This window comes from Pseudoliparis swirei, chromosome 2, assembly GCF_029220125.1.
Source record: "Pseudoliparis swirei isolate HS2019 ecotype Mariana Trench chromosome 2, NWPU_hadal_v1, whole genome shotgun sequence".
NCBI classification, from domain to species: Eukaryota; Metazoa; Chordata; class Actinopteri; order Perciformes; family Liparidae; genus Pseudoliparis; species Pseudoliparis swirei.
Window position 1 is genome coordinate 16117196 of NC_079389.1, and position 18434 is coordinate 16135629.

Below are 18434 nucleotides of genomic sequence, written 5' to 3' on the forward strand. Positions count from 1 at the left end.
ATTTTGTCTCTGAGGGCTTTACGATCTGTATACATAATGTTCTCCCTCATGTTTAATCTTAACGCATGAGTGCCTTTTTTATTTATTTTAAACTGTTGACCGGTCAGAAACGCAAGTAAATATTTCGTGGTATGCAAAGACGGAGTGCAAATGAATTGATGCATTTTCATCCCCAGTAACGTGTGTCTATTTACAGGCCTACTATGCCCGAGACGCCCTCGCCAAAAATCTCTACAGTCGTCTGTTTAGCTGGCTAGTTACCAGGATCAACGAAAGCATTAAAGTAAGTAAAAACCTTTATTTTGTCAGTTGATTTTATCTTAATTATTTGTATTTTTCGTTGTTTTTCCTGCTGCGTTATACTGGTAGTACACCCTTTCTAATGTTGACAATATTGTCTCCCTGCAGGCACAAACCAAAGGTCGCCACAAGGTCATGGGAGTGCTTGACATCTATGGCTTTGAGATTTTTGAGGTGAGACAAAAGGCAGATCAAACCCACTCTCCTTGTTCTAAGCCACACACACATTTTAATACATTCAAAAGGGGTTTAGCCCCGGGCGGTTTTCGCGTGTGTTTTGGTACCTGTGAGGAGCTTATCAATAATATCTGGCGGCTGCTAAAATCCCACTCGCATCAGATTAGTTCCGCTTTATTGCTCCCAGGGGTGAAATTATTCATTGTGGCATTGTGGCTCCAACACGGCATGATGGCATTTCACAGCAGAAAAAAACGCAACATTAAGGAACTGGTAAAATACACCAGTCTGTCTTTGATACTTCAACCAACTGTTATAGTACAGCAGTAGGTGAGGGTTATATGGTTCCATTGTTATATTACTGAGGGGTGCATGTGAACACGAGGCAGAGTGCACAGTATAGATGTTGTTATAATGTTGTTGACCATTTGCTTGATGCCTTCAGTCCCCCCCCACATATTTTCATGTCTCTTTCATATACCTGCCTGTTCACCCCACTCACTCTCACGTCATCCCTCTCCTCTCGCTCTCGTGTTGCGTCTTGGTCACCAGGATGCCGTAAGTAACACCTGCACCGGCTGGTTTGCATGTTGTGATCGAAACAACTTAATTCCGCTCCTCATTAAAGGCCATCCAGGCCTCCCGGTGTGGTGTGCAGCAAAGCCACATGACTGACGCGATGCAAAAGGAGCCGTGGCCCTGTTTGAATCACAACGTGACACTCAGTTGCTCGTCTATTAGGAACACCCAGCTGAAACTAATGCACTGTAATACAGCAGCCCGCAAATCAACGCTACATTCGTAAAAGTTGCTGTAAAATGTGGAGTGTTCGGAGAGGTGCTGATGCAAGTTTATCGTTGTTTTGTAAGCTGCATTATGTTGAATTGTATTGCAATAGAGAAGGGTTTGTAATCAATGATGGTAGACTAACTACAGTTTTGGAAGGATTTATTCCCTGCAGAGCTGTTATATTGGAATGCATTACTTTTAGCTAGGTGCATCAAATACACTGGCTACTAATCGTGTTGCTGCTGTATTGAATGCCTCTGGATACAATAGTCGACTGTTTTGGAACATACACTTATTCTCTATCTTTCCAAGAGATAAATTAGGCGATTTCTACCAGTGTCGTGTTTGCACGGCAACTATGAAGCTACAGGCCGCTAGCTTAGTATAACGACTAAAAACCAGGGGTCTGAAGGTAATCTACACCTCTGAAGCTCATGTAATATGTCCCAAAGTTAATAAATAGACTGGTTGATAGTGGAGTTACTGTTTTTTGCTGTTCTTTTTAATTTAGGCAAATCCAGGCTAACTAGTTCTGCTTGAATCCTCATTTGTATCCTCTGATAAGATATGTCTCATAACTGTAGCGTCATATTTACTGCACAGACGTCTACAATCATCTATCTCTGGGAAAGAAAGTGAATACTCCTATGACACATAATGTTGAACAATTCCTTGAACAGATACAGTTTAGACTGAAGTGGTCATATAAAAACAAATTATTTTGAGAACTCTAAAGGCATCAATTCATGATGTCAAGGTGAGTGTATGGCAAATTATTGTTCATGAAAGACTGCCATACAATAAAAGGAAGAGTAGAAGAGTAGAAATGCCATTCTGGGACGGTCCTCTCCATAAGCATGGCCTCTTTCCCCCTGGAAATGTTGTTTATTTTGACTTTATTTCCCCGAATTTATCGGCAAGTGAATCTACACCTGAGTTAATGTGACCATTGGATTTGAGGGCTGGTTTTAAGATGGTGGCTTCCTCCAACTGCTTTAAACCGCTTATCATCAAACGGCTCAGTTTCAGCTGAAATATTTGTTGAATTTCAGTCTGGTGCCTGCTGCTGCTTGGGACATGCTGTTGTGTGTGTGTGTGTTTGTTACGGGTGAAGACGACCTCTGGGTTTCTCAGTAAAAGGAAATGAAGTCTTAACGTCAGTCAATGATTTCCTTGAGGCGATGTGTTCCGTTTCCTGGTTGCTGAGAAACCTTGCTCCGTCTTTCCCCCCGAGCTCTTGGACTAAACACGCTGCTCTAACCAATGCTGTGTCCTTAACAAATGAATGCTAACCTAACCCAGCGCAGAATAGGGCCGTCTGCCAAGAAGCACGACTTTCCATGGTCATAATTGACATCAATAATAATTGGTGAATGACGTCTGTGACGATTCAAAGGAACTTGTTCTGAAATGGTTCATGGTCATAAAGTACACCAGTCAGATGTTCTGGTATCAGTTGCTCAATGTCCAGATTAATTACATGTTTTGTAAGTGGTGGTTGCTGAAGTGAAGAGGTAGAGGGAGTGAGCTGCAAGTTATAGTTTGTTCAAGCTGATTATTCCAGATATTATACTGCTATTTTAGGATTTGGAGTCTGTCGCTACGGCTCAAAGCAGATGCCCTTTTCACTGGATCTAACTTCAAACAACGGTGCATGGACAGTTTAAACAGTCTGAAGGGAGTTTGCAGGTTTTTATACTGTGATTGCATCACTATGGATGTATTTCTCAGTTCAAATTGACTAAATTGTATCTCTATACTAAAGCTATAATTCCAGGAACTTCCTTTGTGCAAAATGTGTTAAAACCATCCTGTAAGGCTTCCTTGTCAGTACACATTGGTACAACCAGCGCTTTTTTAATAAAAACGCTGCAGGAAATTGATGGAAACGGCTAACTTTGGCAGATATCTGACCATGCTTATAGATGTTTGGATAGAGGAAAGAATGCAGTTCAAGTTTTGAGAAATAAGGAAATGAAGCAGCAGCAGGAGTCTGTGCAGCAAAAATGACAAGAAACAAGCCCCCCCCCCTTTTAATAGCTTCTGAAATTGAGCAGATATGGAAAAGTTCCACTTTACCCCTTTTGCAGTAAAAAAAGAAACAATTTGACTGACGACAACATTGAACGAGCGAACAGCCAGCGCCATTATTCCACATGTCGACTAAAGCTGGAACTGATTGTTTTTTTTCTCTTGCTGACGCTCCCTTAGGAGAACAGCTTTGAGCAGTTCATCATCAACTACTGCAACGAGAAGCTGCAGCAGATCTTCATCGAGCTGACGCTGCGTGAGGAGCAGGAGGAGTATGTCAGAGAGGTGTGTGTGTGCGTGTGTGGTATGAGTAAATGTGAGTACACACAGTGGACACTTGAATAAAATACCCATCGGACCCAGCCTGTCGCCCTGGTAACGCTCTCTCTCACCTGCAACTGTGCATCTATATCCTTCAACATGTCAGCACTTGGGTTGTTGTGTTGACGGTTCACCCTCTCAGTTCCCCCCCGCAGCATGATCCCAACCTGGTTGCGTCACTCGTCTGTTAAAACTCTTGTGCCGTTTCGGCCATATCTGAATTCTTGCCCTCGACCTAAAGACATTTCTACTACTTCATTAATGTCCTGCACCCCGTCTCTGTCCTCCATCACACTGTTGAGTTTATTCTCTCCCCGTCTCCCCTCTGAGGAGTTGCGAGGACGGAAGTGATCCCTCACTCCAGCAAGAGTAAACACTCCCCGTTGTGGGCCTTTTAAGCTCCGTTTGTTTTCAGAGCCCTGTGTATGCGAGTGCTTTAGTGGTGACCCCACACCCCTTCTCCAATGATATTCCACTCCTGGCCTCTATCCAGCGTAATGCATGGGAAAATACCACGAGGCTGGAGAAAGGAGGGGGGACCACCAATCAGGCATTTTAAATCGGTTTAAGCCACGCCTTATTTGCTCTCCTTCCTCCCAAAGTCATCCGTCACATTGCTTCCATCAAGCGATGCAATGTCCCCCCCCCCCCCCCATTAGCAGCTTTTTTTGTGTGTGGAGGATAGTGGCCTGTTTTTAGAGGGTAAGATGGAGGATGTGTTACCTTTCCTCTCCAGAAAGGCTTCGTGCCCCGTCTCAGATGATCAGAAGAGATTGAGTGTGGAGAAGGGCTGGAAAGACAAATATGGCCATGAAGATGGATGTACCAACATTTAGACTAATTTAATGATTTCAAAATACTGCTCTAAATATAATGATCAAAGATTGCATAAATGAGGAATGATAATTGTTCCTTTAACGGGGGCTAGTCCGTTTAGTGTTTCCGGGACATTTGTTCTCATTAGTCCCGAATGCCCCATATAAGTGCTAGAGATATCAATGTGTCTAGACTGAGTATAACCTCTAAAACATATGGCTTGTGATTAGAGTTTGAGACTTATTCGAGATTTCCAGGTTCTGCATTTGTCCAGCCCAGAGGGGTGGGGGGAACCTGGATCCACTTTTTAAAAATATGTTCACATTATATGCATCATTTTCATTGCATGCATTGTCTATGTTGTACATTTTGTGATGTTGAACATTCTGTACACACGTCTGTCCGTCCTCGAAGTAGGATCCCTCCTCTGTTGCTCTACCTGAGATACTTCCATGTTTCCCCATTATGTGCGAGGGTTCAAGGACAGGCAATGTTGTATGCTGTAAAGATTGTAAAGACCCCTGAGCCAAATTTGTGATTTGTGATGTATATAAATACAATTGACTTGACATGACTTTTAAAGCTTGACGATGATACGATCACCTGCAGGCGATATATTGTCAAGAGAGGATGTCCCAATCGGAGACTGACCTGAGTAGATGCATGAAAATTGGCTGCACTGATCAACTCTGGTTGTGCCTGCCATCAATTGGCGCTACTTCACTTCAACAAGTTTAGCATCACACTTTTCCCAGTTCTGTATGATGAACTTGAGGGCCGCTGTGAAATCTGTGTCGATGAGGTGACTGTCCTTCAGGTACTGGACCAGGTGCTTCGTGTTGCGTTGAAATACAGGCAGCAGATTCATCAAGCACTCAATTCTCAGAGTCTATCTGATGGGGGAAAAGATGGGAAAGCCATTGTCCCTTTGACCTTTTTTATTTCGTTTCTTACAGGGCATCGAGTGGACCAACATTGACTATTTCAACAATGCTATTATCTGCGACCTCATTGAGAATGTAAGTCACTCTCTCAGCTACAAGAGAACCAGTTCAGTTCTTCAAGTGGTTGGCAGACGACACAATGACAGCTAGAGACCAGTGGCAAAGCATTGCAAGACTTGAGTATTGAACACAACTTTTCTTGCTTTGTTTAATGGCTGCCTACCTTGCCGTGGCCAGAACCAAAGTGGCATCTTGGCCATGTTGGACGAGGAGTGCCTGAGGCCGGGCACGGTCACTGACGAGACCTTCCTGGACAAACTGAACACCATCTGCGCTGAACACCAGCACTTTGAGAGTCGCCTCTGCAAGAATTCAAAGTACATCACGGACCACAGCCTGCCGCACACTTGCTTCCGCATTCAGCACTATGCTGGCAAGGTATTGGAACATTAGTCTACAGAACAATAAGGAATTACAATGTAATGTGTCGAGCAATACAGTGGCATGAAGGGAATGCAGAGATATAGATGGTAATATGATCAGTTTATGCATCTCATCGGACAATAACAATTATTGAAAGGCACTCTGTAGTATTAAAAACTAAAAAGGATTATTCTGGGAAAATTAGTTTTTGGTCAGTAGTGCTTCCATGATAAGAAGAAAATGTTTTTTAGTCATGTCTGTTCTCCCTGCTCATTTCAAGGTCTTGTACCGTGCCGAGGGTTTTGTAGACAAGAACAACGACCTGTTATACCGGGATCTGTCACAGGCCATGTACAAGGCCAACCACAGCCTCATCAAACAGCTGTTCCCTGAGGGCAACCCAGCCAAAGTCAACCTGAAGAGACCACCCACTGCTGGATTCCAGTTCAAAGCATCAGTGGGGACGCTGATGAGGAACCTGCAGACCAAGAACCCAAACTACATCCGGTAAAGTCCTGTCATTCCTGCCGAGTTATTAACCCGTCACTCAAGGATAATTGTGAGATTTTGGTTTTCTTGAACAGTCTTCTAACCTCGGTGTGAACAACCGCTTCCGTTGCTTCCCAGGTGCATCAAGCCCAATGACAAGAAGGCCTCCCACATCTTCACCGACTCTCTGGTCTGCCATCAGGTGCGCTACCTGGGCCTGATAGAGAACGTCCGTGTGAGGAGAGCCGGCTATGCCTTCCGTCAGGCCTACGAGCCGTGCCTGGAGCGCTACAAAATGCTCTGCAAACGGACCTGGCCCCATTGGAGGGGGCCTGCCAGGTAAGGGTTGTGTTTATTCTGAACCAGTGACTTAATTGCTTGGGCAGCTGAGGGAGGTGGAGAGAAAGGGGTCTTGTCACTGGAAGGTCGCCAAAACAAATCCCTCCTATGGGTCTCTGTGAGAAAATGCGAGTGTGGAAACTGAGCGACGCTCATTGGTATCTTTAACTACGGTTCTGAGCCTCAGGCTGCTCCCAGTGGAGTGACTGTGACCAGCACTAATAGACTGCAGTTTGAGTGGTCAGCTCCCAGGTGTGATTGTGTGGAGCTGTGTGAATGTGAAACGGGTCGTTGCTGGAAAAGGGCCCAGATAGCTTTTCTTGGATAAATAAAGGTTCAATGGGGCGGAGGATAATAATCGGCTTAACTTGACAACAGTTTACTCCACACACTCGCACACAGTATATTTAAACAATATATATGAATCAAAGTCGTAGTAGATTACACTATCTTTTTCGGTAAAGGTTATTTTATTCGTTTTTATATGATAATGTGTTTGCGTTTCTTGTCACTGAACTAATTGATTACGTTACAGTTCTCACATAGAGTTTCAGGTATTTGCACGCACCACCTGATAACTCAGCTTGTTGTCCTCTGAGGCTTTAGCAACAGTGCTGCCACATAAGGCACCAATGGTTCAGCAGAAATGAACCACAACATGTAGAGGCATTGCTTCCCTCATCGGTCTCATGTTCCAAATCAGCCAGACTTGTTGGATCCTCTGTGCCGGTAAAAGCACTGATTCCAATCTGCTGTACCACACATTGGCATCTTGTTTTTAAGACATACCTCAGTGCTATTTCCTTATTCACCCTCCACCCCCCCCCCCCCTCTCCACCACATGTTGTTCTGGAATTGTTTTGTTCTCCTTTAATCATTCTGTCATTCTCTTGTGTAAAGAAAAATCTTCCCACTTCTTCTGCACAGTTGCGCTCATGTTGTTCATGGCCCCTCGAATGTCAAGTATACTTTGGATGACCCATCTGACCCTTCTGACTACTCTATAGGGAAGGAGTGGAGGTGTTGATGGCTGACCTCAAGGTTCCAGGCGAAGAGTTCTCGTACGGCCGCTCCAAGATCTTCATCAGGAACCCAAGATCGGTAGAAAACGCATAAAGCAGCCCTGCACCCCTTAAACGTGTATTCTGGCCAATTTTGACATCTGCTGTCTACTCGGGTAGATCAGGCTGTGAATTCTAATTGTTGAATGGAACGTGCTCACCTGCCCTGTTTTCTCACAGTAAGATGTTTGGTAAGCAGGTCGAGCTGCACTCGGGGCCCCCTTTTGGCAATTAGTATGTAACCACCAGAAGAAGAAAAAAAAACCACATGGTTTCACTTAGCCCACCCAACTAACATGGGAAATTAGTTTCTTTACTGAGCACTTGTAGGCTCTTCAACAGCTCCAGCCTGCAGCGTTTGAATGGGCTTTCTCTCCACTCACTGAAAAGACCAACAGAGCTTGTAATAACACTATCTCATTTTGAGAGAATTCTTTTTTTTTTTCTACAATTGACTTTTCTATCTGATCAACTTGTATGCCTCGTATATCTGCAGCTGTGAAATCATTTCATGGGGTCTAGTTTCATAGATTTTCATCCATGTTTCCAGACGATTTTTCTTTTGGCTGTTAATCCACTAGCCTATTTCAATTATCATCAAGGGATGGAGAAATTCGAAAACATGGAACAAGATGTGGCATTTATAGTGAAGCTCTCAATGTACATTGTTGTGCTAAAATAAGTGCTATAAATATATTTCCTTATTCAACCGTACCTTACAAGCCAGACGACAAAAGCAACGACAAATTCTGTTTTTCAACACGTATGCAAAGCGGTGATATGAAAAAAAGACCAATATGCTGCCTGCAGATGAACAAACTGCATTGAGGTACAGCAATACAATCTTGTACTTGCATCCCTGATGTAGATAAGTCCATTTGTTTTGTCTCCCCATGAGTCGGAGCAGGTAAGGGTTATCAGGCTCCACCCCGATCCTCTTGGCAGACAGATTGGATTTTGTATTTGATATCACCGAATCAGTATTTGCTCGGATAAAGAAAAGCATTTCTATTGATCTCACAGAGATGTTATGTTATAACTGCAACCTTCATTGCAGAGACACTTTTACTTGCCAAAAGGAAATTTGAAATTGACACCTGCCAATTTCACAACAGACTTCACACTGTATAGACAAGTGTTTTCTTCTCGCCTCATGCTGGTGCTTGGCTCCTCTTTCCCTGCAGCTCTTCTTCTTGGAGGAGAGGAGGAGGCAATGCCTGCAAAACCTTGCTACACTCATTCAGAAGATCTACCGTGGCTGGAAGTGCCGCACCCACTTCCTGCTGCTGAAGAAGAGCCAGATAGTGGTGTCAGCGTGGTACCGCCGATATGCGGTGAGGCTCTTTGGGGAAATGCGAAGCTCAAAAGTGTGCCCGAAACAAAATTGACTCAACAATGTACTCCCTTTTCCTTTTCTATCTCACAGCAACAAAAGAAATACAAGAAGATCAAGAGTGCCACCACTGTGGTGCAGTCCTACACCAGGGGATGGCAGGTGTGTACCTCCCCTGTGAATTCCCTCTGTATAGAATAACATGTAGCCTGAGAACGAGGCAAAAAATCATGAGACGAAAGCAAAACAAATTCAAATGTTTCCTTTTCATATCTCACCAGGCCCGCAAACTCCTGAGAGAGCTGAAATATCAGAAGAGATGTAAAGAGGCAGTGACTACCATCGCAGCCTTCTGGCACGGCACCCAGGTACGGCCGCATTAAAGTGCAGAAGGATTTCAAGTGAAGCTGTTGCCACAACGCAGCAGCAGCAGCTTGTGTTCATTGCAGGCTTCTTTTCTGTATCCATGTAGGAAAAACAGCTGCTCTTGAAGTCTTGACAGTATTGCATTAAACCCTTTATTTTTCATCTTATGCAGCGCTCCTGCCTAATTGCCCAACAGTATTACAGAAACTAAATCTGTTCCTTAACAAAGCTATCCTTGATGTTATTGCTGCCGTTTCCTTTTTTGGTCCTGCTTCGATTGCTGATCACACAACTGCCACTTCTCTTTTTCTTCCCACTCCTCTTCCACTTTCCTCTTCTTGATTCTCTTCCTTCTTGCATCCTTCAACCCGTCTTGCCTAACGCCCACCACGTCCCACCAGGCTCGGATGGAGCTGAGGCGTCTAAAACAAGAAGCGCGGAATAAACACGCTGTGACAGTAATTTGGGCATACTGGCAGGGAACCAAGGTATTTCCACCCAGCCGTAGTGTCCTCCATCCCAGCTGTCTTGTCCTCCCTGTTCACCGTTTCCCGCCACATCCCATTCCCACTATGCATACAGCCTAATGGAGAAGCAGCCTCTCTGAATGAACCTCAGTCCCGCTCCTTCCGTTTGCCCACTGGCCTGATTTTAATGTGGCCTTATTGTTGTTTCGCACCGCTTTCTGTTTTGTAGCGACGAGTATAATTACTTTGACGTGTTTGATTGTTGTCGATCATTTATTTCCGTCATGGAGATACAAGCCAGAGCTAGATTTCTGGCACTCTGAGGTCCTTGGATGAAGAGTGCCTTATAAATGGAATTTATTATTATACACGTATGAAACTCCACTCTTGTTCAGCCCTCCAGTGCCCAACACACGGATGCTTTGCATTGGGATGTCTCTTCTTAATATAGCGATTTGCTGACATCAAAATAAATACTCGTGGAATTCTGTCAATAGAACGGGCACATATGTCGCAATTTTATAAAACCTCAGTGTATGTGTATAATCAAAGCCACCGTGCCGACTTTGTCGTCTGCATGTTCAATGTCTTATCAGAAGTGACTTGGCGGTCTTATCGTTTGACATATCCTTGGTTCTTAATCAGTTTTATTTCAAGGTCTGTTAACAATATTTATGAATAATCCAAATCAGCAAGTTATGTGTCGCAAGCAAACTTTATTCTGCATGAACAGAAAGGCATCTTATTTTACAGCATCATCTTGTATCAAGCTCTGGATAATGAAATGATAGTTCAGACTCTGCCACTGATGACACGTTGTAGTTATTTCCTTTCAAGCGTGACTTCTTCAGAGCCGCAACACGCGAGCGCCAAGGAAGGTTGCTCGCGTGTTAACGTTAAGCACCCCGTTGTCTCATCCCCTGGCATCCTTTGTTGTCTTTCGTCAATGTCTCCTCATAATGCTTTTCTTCACATCTACTCAGTACCTCCCCTGGGACGAATAAGTTTTGATTGTCACTAAAAGTAACCTCCCCTCGCAACTGCCACCGCTTTTCATCAGGCCCGGAGAGAGCTGCGTCAGCTGAAGGAGGAGGCGAGGAATAAACATGCCGTATCGGTCATTTGGGCCGGCTGGCAGGGCACCAAGGTATTTAGGAAGCCTGTTGACTCGTCTTGCCGTGACTTGCCGCCTCCATCAACACCCTCCCACCCCCAGAAAAAAAAAAACTCATCATTCTGCATAACCCATTCTACACATTTCATGTACAATCTTAGAAGTTAAAAAGTGTAAAGAGGAGTCATTTACACCGGTGCCCAAATCATTTCGGGAAGATCTCTCACACACACAGACACAGACACACACACACACAAACGCACACACACACACACACATAGGGACCGGCGGGTCATGTTTTTGTGTGTTTTCTGCTTCTTCCTCCAAGGTCCATGCCTCACCAGTGCACGGTGCCTGCCCTCTGCATGACTTACTTCCTTTTTGTGTAGTTAATGCATGTTTACTCTTTGCACCACACTACTGTTTGTCTCTTTAAGAGGGAGCTGTTTGTTTTCCTTTTGAACATTTGTTGCCCATGTTGTAACTTTTGCTTTCCTCCTGTTGCTGTCAAAGTTCCACTAAATAGCACCATGTCTGTTTCCGTTCCAGAAGTTCCCCTGATAAAATGTGTCATATTTGTTCTGAGGCCGGGAGCAGTAGAGCTGTACTTTTGCAGGCTTGCCATGGTCACACGGGTGGTGTGTGAGTATTTGATGTTTGTGTCTCCGTCTTCTTGCTCTCATCTTCTCTTGCTTCATTTGTTCCCCGCTCTCCATCTCTTCCCAACCGTTCCTTGAACAGGCTCGCAGGGAGCTGAGAAGACTGAAGGAAGAGGCCCGGCGTAAACATGCGGTCGCTGTGATTTGGGCCTATTGGCAGGGACTCAAGGTACCAGCCCCACGGCGCAGCAATCGCCGTGTCTGCCACCTACTCATCACCCCTGGCCCTCTTCATCCTCTTCAACCATCTGCTATCTGTACACTTCTAACGGAAGCCAGTCTCATCCTTGTGCTGTCCATTTTTTTTTTCAGACTATCTTTCGATGCAAATACCCCAGAGGTTAAGCACGTTGGAACATGAGTGGTTACACATGGTTATTGGCGGATATACTGCATCAACTTTTGCTGCAAATCCCACCATTGAAACATTAATATATTTGTTTTTCTTGCATATACAACAGAATTATCCTTTACCGCCGCAACATATTGTAGTTCCTAAAAGATTATCAGAGCACAAACAGATTTATTGTCGACTGATCTCATCTTAAAGAGGTAGTCCACCTAATAAAATTACAAAATAGATCCATTGTATCCCGTTAATAAACATTTCTAGTTTATTTGAGGCCCCCAAAGCATTGAAGACTCCAACACCTCACTTTTGGAAAGACAAAATCCGGCAAGCTAGTTTACGGTCAACTTCCTCCCATTATTCTGTAGTTTTAGATGCATTTGAGAGTTGTTAGGGAAGCTTTTGTTTTCCTCTTTTTTTTCTTTTTACTAAAGATTTAATCCAACAGAGCCTGACTGACATAGCAGAGGCTCTCTCTGTCTTTCTGATCTGTTTATTTCTAAATGTCTCCCACCATCTGCTCCCTCTGTATCTGTGCAACTAACCCGATACGAAGCAGCATCGCTTTGTGTCCCCAACAGTATTTGTTTGACTTGTTATTTGTTTGTCTTTAGGTGTGTAAAGTGTCCACGTGTCCTACTTTCTGGTGCTTATCTGTTGCACGACTCCCTGGTCGTCAAACTGGTCATTTTTGTGCAGTTTATTTTTTCATTGTGTTTGACCACCCTGCACCGCACAATGCATCTGTTCACAAGTTCATTTGTGCAATTAAGGTCAGCACGAAGGTCATGTGACACAACAGTCATTGACTTTTCGGTATTATAAAATTCCGTAATCGATTTTATGTCATTCCAGCAGCCTGGAGTTTATGTTGTCTGTTCCAGGTGTTCTTTGTTTGTGGCTAACCAAACGTCTGTTCTACTGTGCTGCACACTACACCTGTCCTGCTTCACATCAAACTAATGGGTGGCAGGAGGTGATTGACCTGCTTTTTGACCTGATTTGGATTATTTACTTCCTTTTGTTGTTGTAAAAGGTCCGCAGAGAGTACAGAAAATTCTTCAGGGCAAATGCAGGCAAGAAGATCTATGACTTCACCATCCAGAGAATTGTAAGTGGGACTTGAAGCGTTGCTTACTCGACTAGATAATTGTGTTCCTTGCTATGAGCAAAAGGGTTTTTTGTTTGGATATTTGCTCAAATGTTAACCTGCATGTATGTCCATCTGTCCAGATGCAAAAATACTTCCTGGGCCTGAAGAGCACCCTACCCTCCATGTCACCCATCGACAAGAGCTGGCCTGCCAGGCCTTACCGCTTTCTGGATGGAGTCCACACAGAGCTGAGGACCGTCTTCCATCACTGCAGGGTCAGTCAGACCTGTTTGTGCTCCTCACCCAAATTTCATTATTCGTCTGTCAAATATTATCTAACGCACACTTGGTAGATTAGGCCAGTAGTTGAATGACGTAAGCATCAAGGTCATCAGCTTTAGCCGAGCATTCCACTTGCGATATCAGCCAACGGCAGTAACGACCAATAAAAACACACATTTAATTTCAGTGCAGATAATGAGATGACAAAATCCACATAACAAACTGGAAACTTGAATATTGAAGTTTGAACCAACCGGGCAATACAAAATATGTAATATTCAAGACAGCAACCCTCATTTGAACTGCTGTCTGTGTTCAGTGCAAGAAGTACAGGAGCCAATTCACAGAGGAGAGGAAGGCAATTTATGAGGAGAAGCTGGAAGCCAGTGAGATCTTCAAAGATAAAAAGGCTCTCTACCCGAGCAGGTAACTGAAATTCACTGCGACAGTGTTCTTTGTTTTGTGGTATACAGTAGGTATATAAAAGTAACATCTAAAAGCCTCCGACCTCTCAGGCTGCATGTAATAGGCTTGTTTGTTTTAGCGTGAGCCAGCCCTTCAGAGGAGACTACCTGGAGATCAGAAAGAACCCCAAATATCAGAAACTCAACAGCGCTGTGGAAGAGAAGGTTCTGATGGCTGACGTGGTCAACAAGATAAACAGGGCCAACGGCAAGGTGAGAGAGCCAATGTTTTCTGCCCCCACACAGGCTGAATGGATTGTGAAGGCCAAACTTTCGGCATCGATTACATGGTGACACCGCTGTTTAGAGTTTAGCTCCACTTTTCCACACGGAAAAGTATTGTGTTTTTTTGATGGGTATTTCACCCCACTGTGCAGCAATCCGATATGTCTTGACATCATAACGGCTATCATTATTTTTGATAGCAGACGCGCCGGGACATGTATACTATCTTTTACGCTTAACCCTGTCCCAGTTTCGAGTTCAGATGGTGGCTCGGAAAGCCAAGAAGACGTTTCAGTCAGCGCTAATTGCCGCGAGAATGACTGACAGTTTCGGCTCTCGTACGCAGGGCACGGCTCGAATCTTCCTGCTGACTAAAAACAGCGTTGTCCTGGCTGACCAGAAGACCGGCCAGGTGAAGACCAGCGTTCCCCTGCCGGACCTCACCAGTGTGTCAGTGAGCACGCAGAGTGACGGCTTCTTTGCTCTCAAACTCAAAGAGGTGAGGCAGACTTGTTTTGATGTCTAGATTTGGGGCTGGTATTGATTTTCTCATCCAATTAATGTCCAACTATCCCATTGAAGGCCTGCTGAGACATAAATGTTGTTACATGGCGGTCAACAATGAGCACTAGTACTGTGATATCTAGAGAAACTAAACTGAAAAGTTACATGAAACAGCATTTGTGCACACAGTGGAAGTTTGCAGTAATGGGCCTAAGTCATTAACTGAATTGTGCTGTTGGTTTAAATGAAAGGTCACTTTGAAGTACATGATTACTTTTGAATGTTTTATTTTAATCTTTTAATGCTCCCATTTTGCTTCAGGGGTCAGCCTCCGCCATCAAAGGAGACTTCTTACTCAGCAGTGAACACCTGATCGAGATCATCACCAAACTGCACCGCACCGGGGGCACGTCTGCAGACAGCGAGCAGCTCAACATCGACATCTCTGACGAGTAAGAGGGCCGAGTTTAACCCGGTTGCGCCGGTCGAAGGGTGTGATGACGTTTGTTGACGCGCTGATGTTTCTTCTGCGTGGCAGGTTCCTGGTGCAGTTCAAGCACGACAAAGTGTGCGTGAAATTCATCCAGGGATCCCCCAAGAACGGCAGCAGCGCGTCCTGCAAGCGCAAGAACAACCGCCTGCTGGAGGTGTCGGTGCCAACGACGGTATAGTGCGGCTCCATCGCCAGGTTTAGGGACGACCAAACGACGAAACCACCTCCCACTCCGAACCATCACCCCAGTGCCCACACCGAGCCGCCAAAGGAGTGCAGTTATTTGGCTTGTCGTGGTTGTCGTTTTTTTTTCCTTCAGTCTAGATTTACTCGAGCGCCACTATAGATGTAACCATGTGCCACTTTTTTTTTGGCAAAGAAAACCCTCGTCTGGGGATGCGTGCCGCAGAAGTTTGGTGAATTATGTCACTGGGGTTTTGTAAAACTGGGGTAAAGTGTTGAAAATGGATGACAAAAATGTCGCAAGAAACTTCAGTAGACCAGTGGCAATGTTGAGAATGATTGTTCTTCCTGTATGTTGAATTATTCTTTGGATAAAATGTCGTAAGAACTTCGTGACGAGCTCTAGACTTAACTGGCCTTGACTCATCCGTTTTTAAGCATCTCTGGCTTTAAGCAGATTGCTTAGAATGTAAGATGAACTGGGAACTTTTCGGCTTGGCCTGTCGGATTTAGACTCGCTCAAGAACATAAATACTGCACCTGTTTTCACCTCGGTGGAACCAAGAGAGGATGAGCTGAAAAATAATTTGATTGTATGTTTTATTTTCTACATATCTAAATATATTTTCAGTGGGCCGTTGAGAAGACAAATGTAATTTGCCCGGTAATTGTAAGACACCTTTTTGTATCCTCCTGCATGTGCCATTGAACCGGTCCCGTGACTTGTCACGTACTGGTGTACAAATGCAAACGTTGACCACCGCGCAGTTGCTTGACCCCATTCTTCACAACATCCTTGCCAACATTTTTTTGATTAGGGGGATCCTATCGTCCTGTGGTGGCCATTTCTTGTAAGTTTTGACAGCGCTGCACGTGATAAACTTCAATTCCTCCCCAAGCGCAGTACAATAGATAATCACTTTGAAGCTTTAATTAATTTTCAAAGAGTCATGGTAGACTGAATTCATGTCCTTATCTCATGGCTTTGTCAGGTATGAGTCAAAGGAGGCTCTCACTTTTTGAGGAACACGATTTAAAGAGATTGACAAACGCAATACAGACCTTCTAGTGGGAGGAATACTCGGAAGGGAAGGTATCTACCCATCATAGTATCTTCACCAGATCCTAACGGTCTCTGGTGCAAACCCCTTTGCTATTGATCTTTTCTGTTGTGTGCAATAAAAGAAATGCTTTGTGTGGCAAACCCAGAGCAGTCGCCCATCAGCTGTACATTTGTAGGCATGGACACGAGCTTTCTGTGGAATCCTATTTTTAATTGCTGTGTTTGTGAAATGGCTGTTCTTGCCACTGCAGCTCGAGTTTTTGTAGTGCTTGACCCGCTCTGACTTAATGTTTTAATTTCTCACAGGTAAAAACCAAATATTAAGCGCACATGACCATAGATTCTTGATGTATCTGAAGAATCTGACCAGTTACACCTTCGAGTACAAATTTGGTACTCACATTTACATGCAAGCCAAATTATGAGAAGCAACTGCAGTGCTATATGTTCAGGTATGTTGACTATAATCTTTATTTGGTTGTACTGTTGGTGACATTGATTGTCAACCAGCTGTTTCTCTTGTGACTGAGAGGGAGTAACCAGCCGATCTTGGTCTGGTCATGATTTGCAATCCAGGATGTCTTGGTTTGTGCATTTTTTGGTGTATTTTTTTAACGTTGCACACACACACACACACACACACAACGCAGGAACATGAGCAATCAGTTGTCGCTGTCCCATGCCAGTTTTGATGTATTCTCTTCATTGGCGCTGCACAGTTTGAATGTTCTGCTAAGGTGAAATCTTCCCTCGGTTTTGCATTTGAACAACAACTAGCACTGCGAAATGGTCGTCTGGATTCTTGTGCCTCATGTCAACCTGTGCCAATAGATATACCCTGGAGATGTTTCAGTCGAACTCTGTGTAACATTTACAAGTAATCTCTTTTTAAATTAAATAAAAATCTGTAATAAATGTTGTTCTCTGACACGTTGTTATCCATTCATACCAGCAATGCTACTTGTTCATCCACACCGACACCTTAAAGAAATCCTGACTGACGGATGCGTGATGTTTCAAAGGCTTGTGAACGGTCTTCTGATGAAACCCTCGGTGTGCAGGCTGGAGTCAGCCATCGGCTCATCGGATTATTACCTTACATTCAGGCGAGTGCCTTGGTTGCTATTCATCAGCACGGCCAGGGGCTGGACTGGGACTAACGCGTTGTGTGGGGGGTACGAGCACTGATGCTGGGCGGCCAGGCCTTGTAGTCAACCAGCTGGCCAGATGTTTTCCATCACATCTGGAGGGAGCAGCCTAGGGGTTAAATTCCGTGGCTTTGGGAGAGCTGCCGGCAACAGGTCTCCAGGGAGAAGCCCTCCGATCGAGCACAGAGTGGTAAAAATAGCGTAGCCTACCATTTTGGGCTGCGCGGTACCGGGTTCCCACCACTCTGCAGGCTGGGAAAGGAAGGAGGAGTCCCAGCCTCCCAGTGGGAGTTGGAATTGTACAGCGCACAATTACATGTCCTGCTGCTAGTAAACTGTGATGAAGATCTGCATCAAATCAGCATAACGGAGCAGGAGGTCCTGAATTGTTGCACCAGACAATTCAAAGTAAAATAAGGAGTCATGTAGCTTTAAAAAAAATATCTGATACTCATTCATAACGTATTTAGCAAATGTCCTCTATAAATCTTGTGTTCGATGGATACTGATTCTGCCTCTCCAATCATGCAATTGAGTTTTATTTGTGGTGGATCATAGAGGTATCTATTCTACAGAGTGGTGAACATGCAGCACCATCTCAGAGGGAAGGTGAATGGAAGGTTTAGAGACTTTTGAGAAAGTGTAGTCTTTGGTGACATCTGATGGAATTTATATGACATGACAATAATAAAGACAGGCCACTGGATTAGGATGGAAGACAGAAGTTGACCTTGATGGATATTTGCTGATATGTAAAACTTTAATAAATGAAATAAATAAAACTCAAACATTGTACAAATATTTTCCTGAATAAAGAAACCTTGATTTGAAAACTATTTCCCAAATATTTTTCATAGAGACTGTAGTGCTGCTGGAAATGGAGGCAAGAACAACAGTTCAGTGTACTGCAGTTATGGACTCCGCTTCACAAAAAAATGCCTGATCAGGTTACTATACAAGCCCTACATAACAGTATAGACTGTAGAGAGTGGACATTTATA

At 44.2% G+C, this 18434-nt stretch overlaps 1 protein-coding gene across 5 annotated transcripts in view; it reads left to right on the forward strand.

The window, feature by feature from the left end:
* myo1b (myosin IB) overlaps positions 1-17213 on the forward strand; it is a 56882-nt gene extending 39669 nt beyond the window's left edge. For 2 of the 5 annotated variants that reach the window (XM_056424549.1, XM_056424540.1), the window contains exons 12-32: positions 197-283; positions 409-474; positions 3478-3582; positions 5391-5453; positions 5616-5816; positions 6082-6308; positions 6429-6629; positions 7637-7730; positions 8875-9024; positions 9117-9185; positions 9305-9391; positions 9791-9877; positions 10917-11003; positions 11712-11798; positions 13015-13089; positions 13212-13346; positions 13673-13779; positions 13898-14030; positions 14389-14541; positions 14868-14998; positions 15085-17213. In XM_056424549.1, the coding sequence (XP_056280524.1) occupies positions 197-283; positions 409-474; positions 3478-3582; positions 5391-5453; positions 5616-5816; positions 6082-6308; positions 6429-6629; positions 7637-7730; positions 8875-9024; positions 9117-9185; positions 9305-9391; positions 9791-9877; positions 10917-11003; positions 11712-11798; positions 13015-13089; positions 13212-13346; positions 13673-13779; positions 13898-14030; positions 14389-14541; positions 14868-14998; positions 15085-15217 (2478 nt within the window). In that variant the 3' untranslated portion in view covers positions 15218-17213. The remainder of the gene's footprint in view (positions 1-196; positions 284-408; positions 475-3477; positions 3583-5390; positions 5454-5615; positions 5817-6081; positions 6309-6428; positions 6630-7636; positions 7731-8874; positions 9025-9116; positions 9186-9304; positions 9392-9790; positions 9878-10916; positions 11004-11711; positions 11799-13014; positions 13090-13211; positions 13347-13672; positions 13780-13897; positions 14031-14388; positions 14542-14867; positions 14999-15084) is intronic. The other 3 variants (XM_056424558.1, XM_056424565.1, XM_056424572.1) reach the window with 3 other exon arrangements.
* The last annotated feature ends 1221 nt before the right edge of the window (positions 17214-18434 follow it).